This window comes from Ambystoma mexicanum, chromosome 2p (genome assembly GCF_040938575.1).
Source record: "Ambystoma mexicanum isolate Mex_15411 chromosome 2p, UKY_AmexF1_1, whole genome shotgun sequence".
Lineage (NCBI taxonomy): Eukaryota > Metazoa > Chordata > Amphibia > Caudata > Ambystomatidae > Ambystoma > Ambystoma mexicanum.
Window position 1 is genome coordinate 630696820 of NC_090923.1, and position 21088 is coordinate 630717907.

The 21088-nt window shown below is 44.2% G+C and overlaps 1 protein-coding gene across 1 annotated transcript in view; it reads right to left on the reverse strand.

Moving 5' to 3' along the window:
- The window catches only part of UBA7 (ubiquitin like modifier activating enzyme 7), a 1701784-nt gene that overhangs the window by 1618800 nt on the left and 61896 nt on the right, over positions 1-21088 (reverse strand). The window contains exon 3 of the mRNA XM_069644160.1: positions 18972-19140. Within this exon, the coding sequence (XP_069500261.1) occupies positions 18972-19140 (169 nt within the window). The remainder of the gene's footprint in view (positions 1-18971; positions 19141-21088) is intronic.

Consider the following 21088-nt stretch of genomic DNA (forward strand, 5'->3'; position numbering starts at 1 on the left):
ACTCACCACTCATTGGTGGACATGACGAATCAGGTGACAGGCATGGCACAGTCAGAATTGGCACGCTAAATATTAAGGGGCTAAATTCTCCTACCAAAAGAACGCTAGTTTCCCGAGAATTCAAGAGAGCCAATCTAGATATACTCTTTCTGCAAGAAACTCGATATAGTAAAGGAGAGGAGGGTACTCTACCCCAAATGGGGCACTGAACATTGGGGCTCCGGCCCACTTAAAAAAGCCGGGGTGGGGGTTCTCGTCAGTAAATCAATCCGATTTGAGCTCTTGAGGTCCTGGTCAGATGTGAGCGGTAGGACGCTGGTGTTAGTTGGCAAGATACAGGACACCATCATCACACTCGCATCTATGTACGCGCCCAATACCGGACAGTCCCGGTTCCTTCAACAAGCAATCCCCAAGGTGATGAACGAGGCAGAGGAGAAGTAATAATAGGAGGTGACCTCAACACATGGATGGACCCGGATATGGATAGACAAGCAGGCACCCCGTCCACAACCCCTTCACAGGGCACCGGACACTCCCGGATTGTAGATATGATGGACACCTACAATCTTACGGATGCCTGGAGATGCATGAATCCAACCCGAACAGCCTTCACCTTCTACTCCACGCCTCACGCTACGTTCTCTACAATTGACTATGTTTACATAACCGCAGCAATTGCCTCAGCAATGACGGCAGCTACCATATGGCCCATTACTTGGACGGACCACGACATGGTGGTGGTCACTATAGATCAGATCGCTCTCCCCCGGCGGAGTTCCAAATGGCGGTGCAACGAAATACTTTTCAAGGACACAGTCTTTCGGGAGCAGCTGGAGTTGGACATTACTCAATACTTCGAGCAAAACAACGTAGGTGAAACTCCCATCAACATAGTATGGGAGGCAGGTAAGGCCACATGGAGGGGACTTCTCATTAGGGAGGGAGCAGCGAAAAAACGAGAACACCTGCTCATAGAAAACAAATTGCGAAATGAAATTGCCCAACTTGATCTCGCAGCTCAATCGGCGGACTCCGAAAGACCGCAGAAGATCGAACAAGCTAGCGCCAAAAGAGAAGAACTACGGCAGCTGGAAATAAATAGCATTATTCACAAGCTTCAATGCCTGAAGCAAAAGCACTATGAGCATGGGAACAAAGCAGGCGCGTTACTCGCTGCAAGACTCCGAGGCCAATGCCGTGAACGATGGGTTCCAACGGTGCACGATAAGATGCACCCCCAGACCATCTTCCCCCAATATCCCCAAATCCTTCGCCAATTTTTATGAGAGACTCTACACTTCACAAGATACACCGCACCCAGAGGCGATAACAGACTATTCGACCAAAGTAGCTATGCCGACCCTCCTATTGGAAACAACGCAAGCCATGGAAACCCCCATCACGGGAGAAGAAATTACAGGCGCAATTAAAAGACTTCCAATGGGGAAAGCACCGGGGAACGATGGATACACCGCAGGATTTTACAAAACTTTCCAGAATGCACTCCTCCCGTTAATGGTGGTCCTCTTTAACAATATCCTCAGCTCTGGTGTGGCACCCGACTCCTTTTCTGAAGCCTTAATAACGGTGATCCCCAAAGAAGGAAAGGACCCCAAGCAATGTGCCTCCTACCGCCCGATATCGCTCCTGAATATTGATGCCAAGATTTACACGAGGGTTTTCACCGCAAGGCTCGAGGCACACATGCCCACAATAATTCACAACGACCAAGTAGGCTTCATCCTAGGTAGACAAGGCGCAGACTCCACCCGCAAGACCCTCCACCTCATACACGAGGCCAGAAACCTGCCAAACACACCAGCACTGTTTTCGATCGATGCGGAGAAAGCGTTCGATTGAGTCGAATGGCACTTCTTAGAGGCCACGCTGAATCAAATAGGCCTGGGACCCATTCTTCGACGAGCAATCAAGGCAGTCTATACAGCCCCAAGAGCCGCCGTAGTGGTGAACGCCCAGTACTCCCGCGGGTTTCCTCTCAGGAGTGGAACGAGACAAGGCTGTCCCCTCTCTGCGATTCTCTTTGCGCTCTCACTAGAACCACTGGCCCGAGCCCTCCGAGCAGACACTGTCATTGAAGGAATTCAGGTGAATGGCAGAGAATACAAACTAGCCTTGTATGCAGATGACATCTTGCTCCACGTGGTAAACCCACTCTCGCCAATCCCAAGGGCGATACGCCTCATTGAAGAATATGGGATACTCTCTGGTTTTAAGATAAATAAATCCAAATCCACTCTCTTCCCGCTCCATGACCCATCCCCGGAGCAGCAACATGACCTTGAACGCCTTGGCATGATTGTCGGAGGCCCCACAATGCTATACCTGGGAATCAACTTAACAAGAAACCTAACTCAACTCTATGAGGCAAACTTCCCGCAACTCCTAAGCGCTCTCAAAATGGATCTCGCGAAATGGAAAACCCTCACAATTTCCTGGATAGGGCGCTTGAACGCAATCAAGATGGTGATCCTCCCACGCTTCCTATATCCCGTCCAGGTCCTCCCCATCGCAATCCCAGACCACTTCTTCAAACAGACCAAGAAGACCATACTGGAATTCTTGTGGGACGGAAAAAAAACGGATACCATATGATATCCTGATACTCCCGAAGGAGATGGGCGGAGTGGGCCTCCCGGTCATCGAACGGTATTACCAGGCGACCCAACTCAGGATCCTGATCCCACACCTGCGCAATAGAAAGGACCTCCAATGGGTCCAACTAGATAATGACATCCTGCTCCATGTTACTCTTGCGGAGTGGCTATGGGTCCCCAGAGCAAAACTCACGAAACGCTTACGTGACCACCCAATACTGGGCACCATGTGGAACATCTGGAGGAAGGGGAAAGGGATGACCGGAATCACAACATGGCCTTCTCCACTAAGTCATCTCTGGTCCCCCGCGATCCGAGAGGAAATCCCTGAACACGCTAGATACCAGGCCTGGTTTGATGCCGGCCTGGAGAGAGTAGGCCAACTGTGGAGAAACAGGAACTTCATCTCGACCTCGGAACTAGAGGAGGCCCTCCAAATCCATCCAATTCCAATATTTTTGTATCTACGATTAAAAGGGGTCATGTCAAGGAAGGAATGGAAGGAAACCACATGACGAGAGTTGACACCGTTCGAATCGATACTGGACACAACCAACTCATCGAAAGGTTTAATATCGCACATGTACAAGGCCCTGATCACCAAAGATCAAACTCCAAGTCTTCGCCTCAAAGAGCGATGGGAAAAGGACTTGAATAGAGAATTTGAACAACACGCCTGGGACAAAATCTGTGAAACACCAGCTAAAGTATCAATCGCCACCCAGTACAAATTACATGCTCTGAAACTGCTCCATCGATGGCAGTATGATCCTTGCAGCCTCGAAAATGTTCCAAACATCTAGCCCAAAATGCTGGAGACACTGCGACATGGATGCTGATTACTGGCACATGTGGTGGAAGTGCCCCAAGGTATGCTTTTATTGGCAAGAGGTCCTGGGATGGATTAAACAATTGGATGGCATAGAAAGAGTCCTATCCCCTCTCCTAATCCTATTTGGCCTTGAAGAAGAAGAAGACAGAGTGGTACGCATAAAAGGGTCGATATCCCCCCTCCTGTTGGCGGCAAGAGCTGCCCTAGTCATCAAATGGAAGTCCCCGCGCCTACCTGACAAAAAAGACTGACTGCAAATCGCCATGAATATATACACAATGGAGAAAATAACCGCGACCCTCCATGACAAGGGCGCACGACAGGAGGAAGCCTGGATGGACTTCACTGAACAATATATTACAAGTACGGCCGTTACCGACTCACAGCTCTAACCATAACGCCACTCAACGGCCCATACTCGGAAACCGAATAGCGATCTACGTACTGCTTAATAGTCATTCCTGTCACAACCTTCGCACAGAACGTCACACTGCCACTTAAAACAATTACAGCTAACGCCGATATCCGGAAGTCGTCAAAGAATGGACATGGGGGAGGGAGGGGCGGAGGTTCGTACTATATATCCATCGAGAGTGGACATGTATGTTACTATCGGTTTGTTATTGAAGTGGATCGCGATGATCTTGTGATGTAACCAAGTTTGCTCAGTTATGTATCCACCTGACTGTTCACTTTTGATGTTAAAACCCAATAAAATTCAATTTGGAAAAAAAAAAAAATATGGTGCAGATTGGTGAAACAGTGTGGAATTGTATAGGGAACATACACAATGTCACAAACCACACCCAATTTTTCACTTTTGCTGAAATCTGGGAAAAGGGGTGGTGTGTCTAGATGTCATGTAGCCAGTAATGTCTAGAGGGTCCTAACAGGTGACTGTGCACAATTTGGTGCAGATTGGAGAAACAATGTAGAACTGTATAGGGAACATACGCGAAGCCACAAACACACAACATTTACACTTTTGCTGAAATCCGTGGAAAGGGGTGGAATGTCCAGATGTCATGTAGGCAATAATGTCCGGAGGGTCCTAACAGGTGACTGTGTGAACATTGGTGAAGCGGTGTGGAATAGTATAGGGAACATACGCCTTGCCACAAACCCACATATTTTCACTTTTTCTGAAATCCGGGGAATGTCCGGAGGGTCCTAACAGGTGAATGTGCAAAATGTGGTGCAGATTGGTGAAACAGTGTAGAATTGTATAGGGAACACATGCTTTGCCACACACCCACACATTTTCACTTTTATATATCTAAAAGCCCAACCTACCATCTTCAAATCATTTGCATTCAGCTAGTGCATACAGGCATGGTTCAAGTATTATTCCAGCACACATATTTGTCTTTGCTTCATACTCATTGCAGTGCCCGATTGAAAAATTGTCATAGTCTGATAATTTTCCCATCTGGCATTTATGTAATGGCCAATAGGCGAGACTCCAAATCGTCCCAGGTTCACTGCATTGCACTCAAATGGATTTACTGTTAATAATGCTTAATTGAAATGCCAATACCTTCCTTCAAATATCAGACCTAGAACTACCAAACACTCTGTGCAGAGCCTCACTTTTGACCAAACCCACCATTTGCCACTATGGGCCTCATTCCAAGTATGGCGGTAAGGGATAGCGGCCACCGGTAACGAGACCGGTGGTGGTAATCCCTTACCGCCATACTCCGAGTTCCCTCTGCGCCCTCGCCCTTAACGCCTGCTTTGAGCAGGTGTTAAAGTCGAGGGCGCAAAGGGGCCTCCAAGCCAATAACGGTGACCGTAATGAACGGTCACCGTTATTTGCATCTTCCCCATTCCCATTGAGCCCTATGGGGGCTCATTCGGGAATGGGGAAGAGCCTTGGTGAATGGGGAATTACCGCCCCGCCAACCTTGGAATGGGGCGGTGATTCCGCCATCCACCAAGGCGCTGCCAGTCCGGGTACGGCGTCAACCAAGGCGTTAATAGCGCCATTGGTTAGCGCCGTACTCGGAATGAGGCCCAATGTTTCCTAAAGGTTCCTTGGGAAATAACCCTACAGCCTCAGTAAATTGCTCTTTAAATTCCACAAGTTTTGACCAGTGTAATTGACCCTGAGTGCTTAAAAAGGACCCGTTGGCCACGTACATTGCTTGCCAACACCAACTTAATCTCAATTAGGTTACAAGACATTGAAAATATGCATGGACTAGATGTGCACCTCAACTAGATTACTGTTAATTGTTTCACATTAGCATGTTCTATTTGTACAATTCAATTTACAACCATTATAATTTGGGTGTTGTTATCATGTTGCCCCTAGCTGAAAGACATTTGGCCCTGATTACACGTTTGACGCTGTCACCGGCGGGATACTGGCAAAATGCACAAACCGTCTCTGTCACCCGATATCCGGGTATTACCAGGATATTATGGGTGGTGGAGTGCCGGGAAAGTTCTCATTCCCATGGAGTCCTATTGGACTCCATGGGATGGTATTTCGGTGATCACTGGCACCGTTAGTAACGGTGCCGGTGATTCAGGCATTTGTTTGCTGGTAGGGGCTTGAACTCTAGGCAGGCCAGGCCTGCCGGTAGCTCTGTGGCCCCCACCAGCACACTTGAAGTGTGCCGGTCCTGAAAAAAGGCCAGAGTCGGAATGATCAGCATTTTTTCTGCCATTTTTTCTGGACTGGCACACTCATAATGAGGCTCAATGGGTTCCATTAAGGCAGGGATGTTGCTCACCAATTTATTTAATAAGCGAATGATGCTCATTGCCAAAGAAAAGGTAGGGGACCCCTGCTATAGAAGATGAAATAATCATTGAAAAAGTGAGACTAAAATAAAAACATCAGAAGTCTGTCAAGAAACTGGACTGTAAATTATGAGACCAACTAAATGTTAAATTACCTAACAATGGAGAACAAACATTTCTTGAAGTTTCCAAGCCTTAAAATAGGAATAAAGCTTTGGTTCTATGTGTTTTCATAGCATGCTTTTTTTGTTTATTTTTTGTGCAGTTTTGGTCGTCATAAATTCAACCCTTTTTATTAGTTATTTTTCTTTGTAAATGGGAGGTTCCTTCAAAATACACCCTACCACCTCAACTAACCACACACCACCCCCTACTCCCACATATACATACACAAGTACATGTACATGGTCGATTTTGACCAAAAGTGCACGAACAAAATGCAAAAGTTTAAATAACAGTCTACGAAAATACGCATTATGCAACAAAGACGTGTAGGTACATATGAAGAGAGCAATGAGAAAATATTCTGTGATTGACAGGAGGGCAGAATGGCAGGAAAGAAGTGAAAACGAGTCCGTCTTATTATTGAGCTGCAAGCGCTGAGCCAGGGATCAAACGTTGTCCACATGCAGAAAGTGAAAGAGAGCTGGAAAAGGAAAATGAAATGAGAGAAAGTGAAAGAGAGCTGGAGAAAGTTGGTTGCTGATGAGAAAAAGCAAAGGAGGCGTGCGTTTTGCCATTTGTGTTCTTAGATCACAAACATGATTAAATTGGCGTTATAAATGACAGTCTGCAAAGTTTGCCCATGGTGTTCTCTCAGAAAACGACAGGTTCCCCAAGCAGTTGCTGTGTCTATAAGTGAGCCTTTCTCGTCTGTCTTTGGACAAGGAATGTGACGTCGTGCTCCTCAGCTGAGGTGCTGCATGGGTGCCAGGCTCATCAATGTATTGCAGGTGGTCGAGGTAGTGACGTGAGATCAACAAAATGGAAGGGGAAGAGGAAGTGACCTCACAAGCGCGTGCGTGGGCCCTAATGACATCTCTTTAATTGACCTCTACTCCCAATGGCCCCCATCCTTAGGACGATGTAATACGGCGTAAGAAAGATGCACACTACTTTGTTTTACACTGCTGACTGTAAGGGTTGCTTCCTCCTTCCGTAGCATATACTTCCACTTACCCCCCACCCCACTACTTAGTGGGGGCTGTGCTCAAAAATGACTGTGTGTAGTAGAATCCCTTTAGCATAACAAAGAAGCAGCTGCAGTGAAGGTTGCATATTAGTTGTGCTCTCCCACTCATCAGCTCACTCAGCATTACTCATAGACCTTTATTTTAAATTTCGCACGTCTGCGGCCAGGTCATCTGCCTCTACCGATTGCAACCTTGCCAATTCCCATAACTCTTAATCAAACCACTCCTATCTTTTTGCATTCCGGGATTTGAAGCCCTGACATTACACTAGGAAAAGCAAAACTACAATTACCTGACCACAGAAGCGTTGCTACAAGGGCTCAGTAGGATATACCTGCAGGTCTTTTGGTTGTAGACCCGGATAGAAGCTCAGGGGCTACAACCAAAAGGCTTGCTAACCCCGAGTCCCGACAGTCCTGACATTAGCATAGCCCCAAATCTTTTCCAGACCTCCCCAGCCTGACCGCATATGATAAAAACCTTAGTGGAGGGTCTACAGCGAACTGAGATTGTGCTAGATCTACTCACGCGTTGCGCTGTGTTGTGTTGTGCACTAGGGTGACCAGATTTAAAAAAACAGAACCGGCCGTAGAAATAGAAGGACGACGAAAGTAAACAAAAAAAATGTAGTCCTACTCTATGTTGTTGGCCTGTTGCGGGGTTGGGAGAGGGTGTGCTCACAGGCACACTCCTCTTATTGGAGGAGAGCGGTCGGGGACAGGAAGGGGCGCATATTCATGCAGGAAGAGTCGCACCGGGTCCAATTGCGGGATTTCAAAATCGTAGCCACCCACCCTTGCAAACCCGGGAGGGGGTTTATAAAATGAAAAAACTCCTGGGACTCCGGGACAGAGGGAAATTTCCCAGGACTGTTCCGTGAAAACCGGGACGTCTTGCCACCCTGAAAAAAACTCAGAAAAAATGATAGAAATATGAATGTTAGCATGCGCCGCACTTAGTTAGAATTGTTAGCTTTGGCCTGCCTCGCACCTGGATGGGATTGTGAATGCTGGCACGTGCCACACTTGGAATTGAGAACTTTAGCCTGCGCCACATCGAGATAGTATTGTGGGTGTTGGCTTGCACCGAATCTGGATGGGATTATGAATGTTAGCACCTGCCACCCTTAGATGGAACTTGAATGCTAGCATGTGCCACACCTAGAATTGAGAACATTAGCCTGCGCCGCATCTAGATAGGATTGTGAATGTTAACAAGTGCCACACTTAGATGAAACTGTAAATGTTAGCATGTGACGGAATTCCTAACTTTGGCCTGCGTCGCATCTAGATAGGATTGTGAATGTTAGCACCTGCAAAACTTAGATGGAACTTGAATGCTAGCATTTGCCACACTTAGAATTGAGAACATTAGCCCGTGCCGTATCTAGATAGGATTGTGAATGTTAGCACCTGCAAAACTTAGATGGAACTTGAATGCTAGCATTTGCCACACTTAGAATTGAGAACATTAGCCCGTGCCGTATCTAGATAGGATTATGAATGTTAGCACCTGCAAAACTTAGATGGAACTTGATTGCTAGCATGTGCCATACTTAGAATTGAGAACATTGGCCTGCACTGTGCTGAACTGTGAATGTAAGCATGTTAAATGTCATATAACCCACTAACCAATATAAGCTCAAACTCTCTGCATACTTATCTCACCCAAAAACTCACACAACCATCTCTGGCACAACAAGCCGCACGCACTTCACCACACTGCAACAACACATAAGCCGCACCAACAGCATACATGGACAGACACTGATCCAATACTCGTACCAATGCTCAGCACCCGGTGTCTATCGAGTTGAAGTTGCCAACAGTACACCACTCCTCTCACTATCCTACTCCCTCTTCACCTCACTAACCCATCCCACCTTCTCGTTTACAGATCCACCAGAGCGCCTGGGGACCAATTCCGTTGGTGACGGTGCGCTATATAAGTACCCATAACATAACATAACACCCTATAGTGCAATGCACCCTATACTTGGAAGCCATATAGAGAAACAGCAAGTGTTAAATCTGTCAGGCATGCATGTGCTTACACACAAGCAGGCATGCAGGCACACTCAGAGGTAAAGGGCAGCAGCGTGGATGCTATAGATGGGCCAAGCAGTGCTGATTTCATAATGGTTTGGCAGGTGTGCTTTCCATTGCTGTCCCTGCTTTATGAAGCGCCATTACATGGTCCCAAGTGTGACACATCTTCATTTTTCAGGGAGTTCCCAGTACTCCCACTCAGGCACTTAATCTGTGTGTTTCCTAGAGGGCACGAGTTCAAATTCTGCCGAACCGACCTAGATTATATTCTATATATTCTATAATATAGGTGAAACACCTGCTGCTTGCATACTGTACTACACACCGGCAGTAGTTAATGCACCAGTTGCTACAACAAGTGTAATGATGAGTGCTGAAAAGTTTTTTAGAATAATGTGAAGCTTGCGATAAACAGAACAGTCAAGTTTCCCCGAGTCCATGAGTAGGCTATTTGGGCCTGTTTTTACTCTTTGCGTTCGTCTAGAAAATGTTAAATTGCCAAATCAAACTTGCATTTCCCAGATGCAAACAACCAAACAAGTACTCTCTCCTGCTAATTGATGAAACCACTTCAGTGATCCTTTACGCCACTGCATACAATATTAAGTGTGGCTAGAACTTCGATGCCATTTCTTGGAAGCCCAAATAATGAGGATGGGGGTTGTCCCACACTTCTCTCTTGATTTCCTGATTCTTTGGTCACAGGAAACCCAACCTGACCTTAGGCCTTTGCCAAAAGTTATTACTGCTATTCACAATCCACCACACTCCAAATCCTTCCCCCACCCCCACGCGAGAAAGAAAACCTGGAATAGGTGGACTGCAGGTAATGGTGCAGAGCACAATTAAAATGATGGTGTGTGGGACAGCTAGAAAACGCTCCATGGCAGGCGTTAGTGCTGCATCCTGCATTGTTTCACTGCATCCTGGTGCTCCCCCTTGTAAATGCAGAACTGCTAGTGAAAAAGTGCAAGGAGGGGCGCAGGGCCAGATGTGCTACTCAGACTGGCACGGTGAACACCTGAGATGTCTTTATGCTCACCCCATGCAATGTATAATGAGGAAAAGTCACATGCAGATTGTGGTGAGCATTTATGCAAATTAAGTGTGTGGCTGTGAAAGTGTCAACAAGCAATGACTCGCACAGTGTTGAGATATTGGTTTATAGGTTGCTCTTTTCAATAAGTGGCAATTTCCCTGATCTAACATTCCCTGGTATTTCAGGGGTGGACTGGGCGATGGGGCACTCTGGAGATTTCCCAGTAGGCCGCTGTACCTGGGCTTCTTTTGTGTGGTAACCTATTTTTGTCCAACTTTTCACATAGGAAAAGGGTTGGGCTTGCTGAAAATGTGTAATATGTGGCCACTTTGAAAATAATTTACAGGGCCTCTTTTGGTTCCCAGGCCACCGCTGGCTGAAGGGAGAAGGTGTAGAGGATCAAGATGATCTACAAACAAAGGGTCTTAAACAAAGGTTTAGGGTTTGTGCCAACTACAAGCTATGATGGCTTTAGGATGAGAACAGAGATCCACCAACTATTCCGCAAGATCCACCTTAAACAGTTTTTCACACATAAGAGTTACGAAGGCGAAAATAATGCTAGTGGCTTAAAAAATCCCTCAGACTTTCATCCACCTTTCTCAAGTCTAACACCAGAAGCAATAGTGTTTGAAAAAAAGGGTTCTATCTGAATTGAAACTACTAGAAAAGAATATCATCAACACTCATTTCTTTCAAAATTTAACACGGGACGAACGTAAAGCTTTGCAACAACTAAAAAGCAATGAACAAATTATAATATGAAAAGCTGACAAAGGAGGGGCAATTGTGTTACTCAACCGCGACTTCTACATTTCGGAATGCACTAGACAGTTAGATGATACATCATTTTACAAGAAAATACAGGAAGACCCGACACCACGTTTAAAAATAACAATTGAAGATAAAACAAGGAAAGCTCTGGAAAGAGGTTGGATCTGCAAGCAGGAGTATGATTTTCTAATAGCAAAAAAACATCCATACCCAAATTCTACATCCTGCCAAAGATCCACAAATCTCTTCTGGACCCTCCAGGCCGTCCGATCGTGTCAGGTTTAGGTTCACTGTTAGAACCGCTTTCAAAATTTGCGGACAAATACTTAAAACCGTTTGTACTCGAGATGTACTCATACATACAAGATACTACAGAAGCCATAACTTTAATCGAGAACTACCCCTTTGATAACAAGCGGCAAATACTAGTAAGTCTCAATATAGTATCTTTGTACACGTGCATTCCGCACGATCTCACTCTTGAAGTTTTAGAAGAAGTGCTCCTTACGAAGAGAACGGAAGGAGATTGCCCGAACAGCTTTATACTCTGGTGTGCGTCAATGTCCCTAAAAGAAAACTGTTTTAGTTTCAATCAGCAACTTTTTCAACAAGTGCACGGAACAGCGATGGGCTCACCGGCAGCCCCTTCTGCAGCCAAACCTGTTTGTAGAATCTTTTGAAAAAAGCGTGATCTATAGCCCCTCCAATCCTTTTCTAAATCATCTTCAGATTTGGAGGCGCTACATAGATGAAATTCTAATTATATGGGACGGTGATGCAATCACGTTTGACAGTTTCAAGGAATGACTGAACTGACAGAATCCGTTCCTAAAATTTACGGCAACTACCAGCATAGCCGCAATCAACTTCCTTGATATTACGATCTGGGCAGACAGCAGTGATAACACACTTAAAGTGAAACCATACCATAAACCAACGGATCAGAATTCCCTTTTACAGTATGACAGTTGTCATCCGAGCTACATCAAGAAGAATTTGCCAGTGGGCCCATTTCTACGTTTAAAGAGAAACAGCTCCAGTACTGCAACCTTTGAAGAAGAAGCTGCAACCTTAAGTCTAAAGTTGCGAACAGGAGGATATCCTAATAAGATCGTTAAGAGAGCTCATAAACGAGCAAAGAACAATAATAGAGAAGCCCTCCTAGAATACCGCAACAAATCACAAAACAATGACCAAATTGTGTTTGTCAGCACATTTAACACACTTTGAATAAAGTGAATGCCATCATTAAGCGGAACTGGCACATTTTACACTCTGGGGAGTGTCCCATCAACAAACCACTATGTGCATTTAAGAGAGGTCCCAATATAAAAGACCTGATTACTAGAAATGACATTTCTGTACAATCACCCCAGGTGACCTTGACTGAGTCCTGGGGTTTGCCTAGACCCACCGGACATACACCTTGTGGCCATTGCAGTTGCTGTTCTAGCACGAAGCGCACAAAGGAAGTTGATTTGGGGTTAAAAAAAACCCTGGCAACAAAGACAGTTTACTAACTGTAACTTGCAGATGGTAGTTTATGTGATTTGGTGTCCCTGCCCTAAAATGTATATTGGAATGACAGAAAGGAAAATAAAAACAAGTATCACAGGAACATAAAAGCTGCATCAGAAATAAGAACACAACAGCTCCCATGGTAGGACATTTTTTGTCCATGGATCATACACCTGAATCGTTTACACAAAGAACAAAGATTAATATATCTTTGTATCTCTGTAGAGACTGGACTTAATGAATCCATTGATTGGAATAGACTGTGAAGGACAGACATATACTCTGTCGGGCATGTTTTAGGCGTGGACTTCCAAAAAACCAGAATCGTCCACCTTTCAAGTTTACATTTTAGTGTAACAGTAAGGCTTCCTCGACATTTTCCAGTATGATTTGTTTTCCATGTGCAAAACCCATACTGAAATAGAAGAGCTTTCAGTTATTAATTAAAAGACTAGTGCATTTCAATAAATGTGGTTTTATAATTACAGCGAGACCTATTAGAACTCAAGTAGTTTAAGGAAATATAAAATTAACATACTGGTGGTATAGGAGCATGACGAGGGGTCTTTTCGCATCACGGTCAACACTGTAAGAAGAACATAGTTGATACTCGACCCCATCTAAGATGGCTCTCACAAAACAAACCCACGGGCACTGGAGGAGTTGCTCCTTTGTCAGTTTCTATGTCTCGTCTGGCCTTGCATAATAAATCGGACGTGTCACGACACCAAACAGTCACACAGCCTTGATGCAGACGTACGACTGAGAGGAGATTGTGCGAGTGAGGAAACACGGCGAAGCAATTACGCTGTAAGTATGCCAACAACACACACGAACGTCACTGAACGTTCGGAGCCACTATACGAATGCCGCCAAATTTAAAACCTATTTTTGTTAGAGACAGTTTTTTCCTCTTTTTTCATCTCATCAGGTGGAGTGAAGGGCGTTTATGCTAACGACACGGCGAATAAGAACCAATTCTCCACGTTTTGTTACAGCCACGGTTGTTTACAAAACTCATGCACGAGTCGTTTTGTAAACTCGAAGGACTTTAACAAGAGGTTAGAACCTTTTTTCATACCAGATTTTACCTGCAGCCACAGTTTAAATGACTAGTGTTTTTCCTTCGAATTTCACTGATTAGTTCCTAATAACCACGAACAACATAATCGGACGCATTTTGGGCCCACTGTCTGCTTCAATTGTTATTTACTATATAACAATCATGGCTTTAAATAACCTGAATATAAGTGAGAGAGAGCTCTACTAAAAACTTAATGCACTCTTTATATTGCACATTTTTATTGTAGATATAAGTAAAACATAGAAGTTTTATTTTCTGACATGCCATTCATAAACTTTGTGTAATAAACTCTAAACTGAAGCTGTGTTCAAGAGTAAAGACATTTAGTTACCCCCGAACCACCTTGACCAGGTCTCCCGTTGCCTCATTTCTTTCCAGAGAACAAACCTCTGTTTCAAGCCGACGTTGCGATTACCCCTGCTACTACTCCTAAGTTGGCATCGAGGTAAGCCTTTAATTTGTAAATAGTTCAAAAGGCAAACAAACCACCATTTGTAGTGTTTGCTTCGTAGGTACACAACTGATCTGTCCTGTTGTCTTCCTTTCCATCCCTTAGGTGGAACTTCCCAGTAAAAGAAGCCACCCTAAATGAGCTACCCTCACTCCTTTGCATAAAGTTTCACAGAATGTATACAGAATTTCTCCAGTAATTGACATGCGTACTGGTGTTTGTAAAATATCCCCCTGAAGAATTTCCCGTTACTTATCCTTTTTAAGGCTAATGGGAATGAAACATGTCCGGCTAATGTTTTTGTGAGAATGTTGTCACAAGTATAATAAGGCACTAATAGCCGCTAAGTACTTTGAACTAATGAAAGTGTTCCAGTATTTACATAAGAGGTTCCAGATTAGACATCAAATGTGTGTTTTACCTTAGATGCTAATGTTATATTTTTTTTTATGTCATGTGTTTTTGTTCGGTATACAATTGTTTGTTTTGTCTTGCAATTCTGACAGCAACCACAGAGAGAAATACTTTTTTCTGTAGGAATTGGTTTTCTGTTTTTCATTTATTAATTATGTAGATTTCTATTTCACAAGTATACAGAATCTTACAGGCCCTACCTTAGGTCTGTTTTCTCCCCCCAAAAAATGTGCTGACTTTTTTTCTTTTACTGTTGTCCAGCACATCAGGATTAGTGGTGGTTGATACACTGCTTTTTTAAAAAAAAAAGTTTAAAAAAAAATCTAAATGCAATAATAAAATAAAAAGAGATATATATATTTTGTCAACCAGGTTTGTGAGTGTCATTTGTTGCAATCGAGGAGGTGATTTCATAATGTCTCTCCATAGATGAGTTTAGATCTTTAAGGGTGAGTCTCAGAGAGGAGTTAAGACCCTTTGTTTGTAGATTAAACATTTCGCATTGGGCACTGTTTCCAAAAAAAAAACAGTCCTCTGTAAGTAGGTTTTAGAGATGCAAGAGCATGCCATCAGTATGGTGAAGGTCTAGAACTTGATTCATCCAGGCAGGGGTTGGGAACCTGAGCAGCCACCCCAATGATGACCATAAAGTGTTAGTCGGGAAGGGTGATTAGGTAGCCAAATTCGAGACTCTGCAGACAAAGCGCCTAGGCTTGTATCCTGCCTTTGACGGTGAAGGATAGAGTGATCCTGGACACATTATCTATTATCATTGCATAGTACGGTCTTCCATGGAAAGGTTTGGCTTCTCACATGTCAGTGGCTTTACTTGGCCCCTTGACGTTTTTTTCTTTTTCTGTAGGCCATTTGAATAGAATGGGGTCCTAGACAGAAGGGAGCAGACCAAATGTCACAGGACTCTGTAGAGCATATTTTCAGGTCGGCTTATTAGACACAAAACCGGGTTTGCTTTTTTTGTGCAATATTCTGCAGACCATAAATAACAATCCACAAATCTGTGTATTGTGTTATTTATAACACTCTTGAAAATACAAAAGAAAAACCCAGATGAAGTCTTTTAAGCTGATATCAATTAGTATCCTGCCACATCTATGCTTTTCTTGATGGTGTAGACAATGAAGCTAGAAGTATTCCCATTTTGCATAACATGCTCCTATAATATATGTTATTATATATTCATGATCCCCTTCTTCCAGATGTTGGAGAAAGAGGGGATCACATTTGCAAATTACGCTGATGACACACAATGTGTCATCCCTATATCAGGCTCCTATGTGGAAGATGAACGTACGATTAACGAAGTATACAAAAAAATTCAGGACTGGATGGTGGCGAATGGCCTAGCCATTAATAGCTCAAAAACAAAGCTTCTACTCATCGGCTCAGAGCCCAAATTAAAGAAGTTAGGATCCAGGTACGAGTCTTTTCTTATAGATAGCTGCCACATAGAGGTCATGAGCAAGGTTAAAACATTGGGCATTTATCTTGATAAAAACCTGAATATGAATGCCCAAGTAAATAGCCTTGTTTCATCGGCCTCATATTTCCTCAAGTTGTTTCGCTGCCTCAGACCTTTTATTTCAGAAACAAACTCCGAAACTCTGGCAAGGGCTATAATCAGATCTAAGATCGACTATTGCTGTAGCCTCCTTGTTGGGTTGCCGCTATCTGCCGTTCATCTGTTACAAGTTATACAGAATGGAGCAGTTAGAGTGGTAAAACGCCTATCTAGAAGAGACCATGTGTCAGAAGCCCGTCGAAGTCTACATTGGTTACCTGTGCAGGCTAGGGTTGAATTTAGGCTTCTCCTTATTACACATAAATGTGTACACGGAATCATGCCCCTTTATCTGAAAGAATAAACTATGGTAAAAAATTCATCAGATCCCTTCGATCGGATGAAACAAATACCTTGATCATGCCACGCCTGAAAACAAAAAAATGTAGGGATTCCGCATTCACATCAGCAGCCCCCCTTAAGTGGAACTCTCTGTCATCTATCCTGAGGATCACCTCTTCTACGGAGATTTTTAAGATGGGGCTGAAAAACGTACTTTTTTCATAAAATGCTTCCATTTTTTCTGACCCTATTCTGCCAGGACTCTCGCTGGTGAGTTAGGTCCTAGATTCTGCTGTATGTATTTGTCCTGTTCTGTTTGAATGTTTTGCGTTTGACAGCGCCCTTAAGCCTTAGGGTACCTTGTGCGCTATATAAATGTAAACATAAACATAGCGTTTCGTTTTTTAGAATCATCATGTTGGGTTGGGTGAATTGTGCCCTTCCCACGTAAGATCTACAAACTATTTTAGTTCATTAAAGTCAAACATTCGCAAACCTGCACCTTGCTATTTGATAAGAAATGGGAAACAAAGTGGTAAAGTACAGAAATTGCAGATTGGGCTGAAATGTCAGCTTCACCTCTTAACCAATGTGTGATCCTGGGAAACACATGTAATCTCATATCGCCTAACCTGTCAAAATTGCCAACCTCTAAACATTTTTAAATTGTCAATAATTAAGAGTGATTTCATTTTTAAGACTCACTCATGGATTAAATGGCTATATTGTTGCGTTATATTTAATAACAGTGACTGTTGATATATTGCACACCACAGCCAATTGTTTCTATGCTCTCTAATGGCACACCACTTAAAAAACATGGCCCTCTTCTTATGTCAGTATATGTCCATAGCCTGCACTTACCTAGTAGCTTCGAATCTGTATTGGCTAACTATGTCAAGGTATATGTGAGTTTCTAGTTGTTTCCAGTTGGTCTCCTGTATCCATGCTTGAGCACCGTTACATTCTGTGAGGCTGCTAACATGGTATAGCGTTGGGTTTTTTCCGAGTATATTTTACCGAAAAAACTCACCGAAATATATAGGGGAAATATATAGGGGAAGTTGGGAAAGTATATATAAGGAGTGAGGGTAGTAGGGAATAGGTTAAGAAAAATAGGGGATGAAGGGTATGGGGGGGGTCAAAAATAAAGAATTTCAATGAGTTTTTTCGGTAAAAAATACTTTAGAAAAAACCAATCGAAATTACACCCGTCGATGAAATGACATAGAACCGGTAATATGAACCCTCTCTCTATTCTGTGTTATGTGCACCCTTTTCACGCATCCACTGATCTGTTTCCAGCATTTATACTAAAGCCATACAACTTCTTCGTGGGTTGTTAAAATGAGACCTGTGTCTATGCAAGAACACATGTACCCTCGTCCTAGATTGCTAATGTTGACCTTGAAATGCCACTTGTTTTTTATACTGATTCCAGCAAGAATTAAGAAGTGGGAGTGGAAATGAGTACCATATTTAATTTGATCACTGCAAGGCAGCATAGCAAGCTGTGGGTTGTAAGTGGGACAAGGATGATGCAACCAGATATTCTGCTGGATTCCATAACTTATTTGGTCCTGTAGAGGGGGCACCAAAGGGGTCTTTGCCATGGGCCCCAAAATTGCTTAAGATGGCCCTGAGTCAATATCCTGCTCAAGTTAATATTAAAACTCTAATGGCCTAGGATGCAGGCTCAGACGGACATTAATGGCACAGAGACTACATGGGCTCAAGTGTTGTTATCACCCATACATAGCCTGCAGCCTCCACCACCTTTGCTCGGTGTAACCTGGGGGAAGCTAAACACATGCACACATCACTTGTCTCTCGATTGCTGTCCAGATCCATCTCCAATGAAAAGCAACGTGCAGAATTAAAGCAAAGTTAATGGCGTTAAGTTGGTTCTGGGAGACAACAGTCAAATGTGCTTTTAGTGTTATGTGTAAGACTTTCGTTGGGGGAGAACATGCTTTTCAGTGGTGTCTGCGGGTAAATGCTGTATTGTTTTCTGCATTGAACTCTTTTCCTGTGATATTCCTCGTATGGTAAAGGTGAACACCACTGTCATAGTGCATGGCCTGGGGAATGCAAGCCACTATTGTGGCACTGAAATTACACGCCAGCTTTAAGAATCTTTGGAATCAGAGGGCCTTAATCTGGGTTAAGGCCCTGATGCCACATTTTTTATTTAATAGTGGAGATTGTTAAGGAGGAACCCTTATGATTTGTAAGTAAAGTATACAATCGAACGCACGCACTGATTGACCAATCAACAAAGGTATCAGCCGTACTCTCCAAAACACAGCTCTCACCAAGAAGTGCCAGTCCCTCTGACCCAGAGCTAACCAGTTTCTTCATGTCAATTTCCGCCAACTCTGACTTTACCTGGGAGGAAAGATCACTCCACTGTGCACTGCCCGGATCATGGATGGTGACCGACTGGACTCCTCCCAAGATCACGTTTTTGGCAATTTCCACTCCCAGCCCTTTCATGCCAGAAATCAGCACATCGGTGGTCTTCATTCGCTTCATCGCTTCATGGCCCAGAACATACCTAAGCACAGAGAAGTAAAGTACACACATGGGTTAATTACTGGCTTTGTGAGTGTGTGATGGCGCTGTTTCATGCTTGCCCCACGGCACTAACATTTCATTTTTTAGGTCTAGGACGTGAATAGATATTCTTCACTGTGATCGCTTCAGGCGTCTACTAACAATGTAACGGTACAATGCAGACTTGTTCTACTCTAGTATTTTATGGAGATTTGCTTCACCAGAAAAAGAGGTTCAAAGGTTTGTAGTGATACCCAATTCCCAACTCAGAATCTCTAGCATCCAAGGATGTGGATATTAATTTGAGTAATGTGGACGAATCGACATTGCAAGAGCGAGGTGAAAACGGTACACCATGTCGTAATGATATTCAATTTTCTTTGATTGATGTAATCTCTGTGTGTTTGGCCACCCACTTAATCCAATGCCATGCCTATGGACAGCACAGTATCTGCTGCGACTGGTTTCAGGAAAGAGATTCGGATACTGTATTGCGTAGAGACAATGACAGTGGCTAAATGCACCACACCGAGGATCCACTTCCAGGCTGGATCTGCCTCTAGACAGATGGGTGGCTGGAGCACAGCCTCTGGCGAGAGGGCTACTGGTGAATCAATAGAATCGTATTATAGAGGGGTAATAGCTAAGGAAGACCTGGGCGGGGAATGCCAAAAACAATTTATTCTTAAGGCCAATTTGCCAACATTTCCGACGGATCTACTGGAGGAACTCGAGGCCCCTATTACTCTAAAGGAATTAGATTATCTTCCCTGTAAGAAAACCCCAGGCCCGGATGGTTTCTCTAATACTTATTATAAGGTGTTCAATGGATTGTTACTGCAACCATTTACCAGACTTTTTAATCTGGTCTCGCAAAGGGGGATGATCTCAAAGGATATGGTACAATCCTCGATGATGCTAGTGCTTAAACCTGGGAAAGACCTGATAGACCGCACAGGTTATCGTCCTATTTCTCTCCTCAATGGAGATGCAAAGATCTATGCCAGGCTTTTCGCCATGAATTTGATGGAGGTGCTCCAATGGGTGACATACCCGGACCAAACAGGTTTCATCACTGGTAGATCCACACACGACAATATCAGGAGGGCTGTCAATCTTAGTGAATGGGGTAGGAGAACTGGAAGAAATATGTCAGTAATAGCGTTAGATGCTAACAAAGCATTTGATAGCAGGGACTGGGGATTTCTGATGCTAACTCTTCAGGCATTTGGAGTAGGGCCAAGATTTATGGAAATGGTTTTGGCCAATTTCCAAATCCCCTGCACGAGGTCAATGTTAATGGGGAGTGTGCCACCCTTTTGAAGATCACTAGGGGTACCCGTTGGGGATGTCCGCTGTCCCCTTTCATATTTGCAATGGCTTAGAAACCACTGGCCTGTTTGATTAGCAGGAAGGAAGACATTCAGAGAATCATGGTTCACTGCCAGCTCTGTCATGAGTTTTGACACTCTCCTTCCTGATGGATACAAGATCCTGTCCGAGCCAAGAACCAACAGACCCAGAGGTGGAGTAGCTCTGATCTTTCTGGAGTGGGTCCCTGCTTCTGTCATTCCTACGCAGGCCTACCTCTTCTTTGAATGCCTGGTCTGCAGGCTCTATATCTCTCCTGGCCTCTCTCTGGCCGTGGCCACCGTCCACAGGCCACCTGCCCAGGTAGCCCTCTTCCTCTCCTTGCCTCTACATCTCAACCTCTCTCCTCCCCAGAGACCCCAACATCCACCTGGATGCTTCTAATCCCTCCTCTGGGCTCATCTGCAACCTCTGCGACACTCTCTCTCTCTCTCCATTCTACCCTCTGATCCGACACACTCTGCCGGACACACCTTGGATGTTCTCATCTCCTCAGATATCCCCCTCGCTAACCCACTCACCACTCCTCTCTCTTGGACTGACCACTTTTGACTTTCCTCTCACCTGAAACTCTCTGT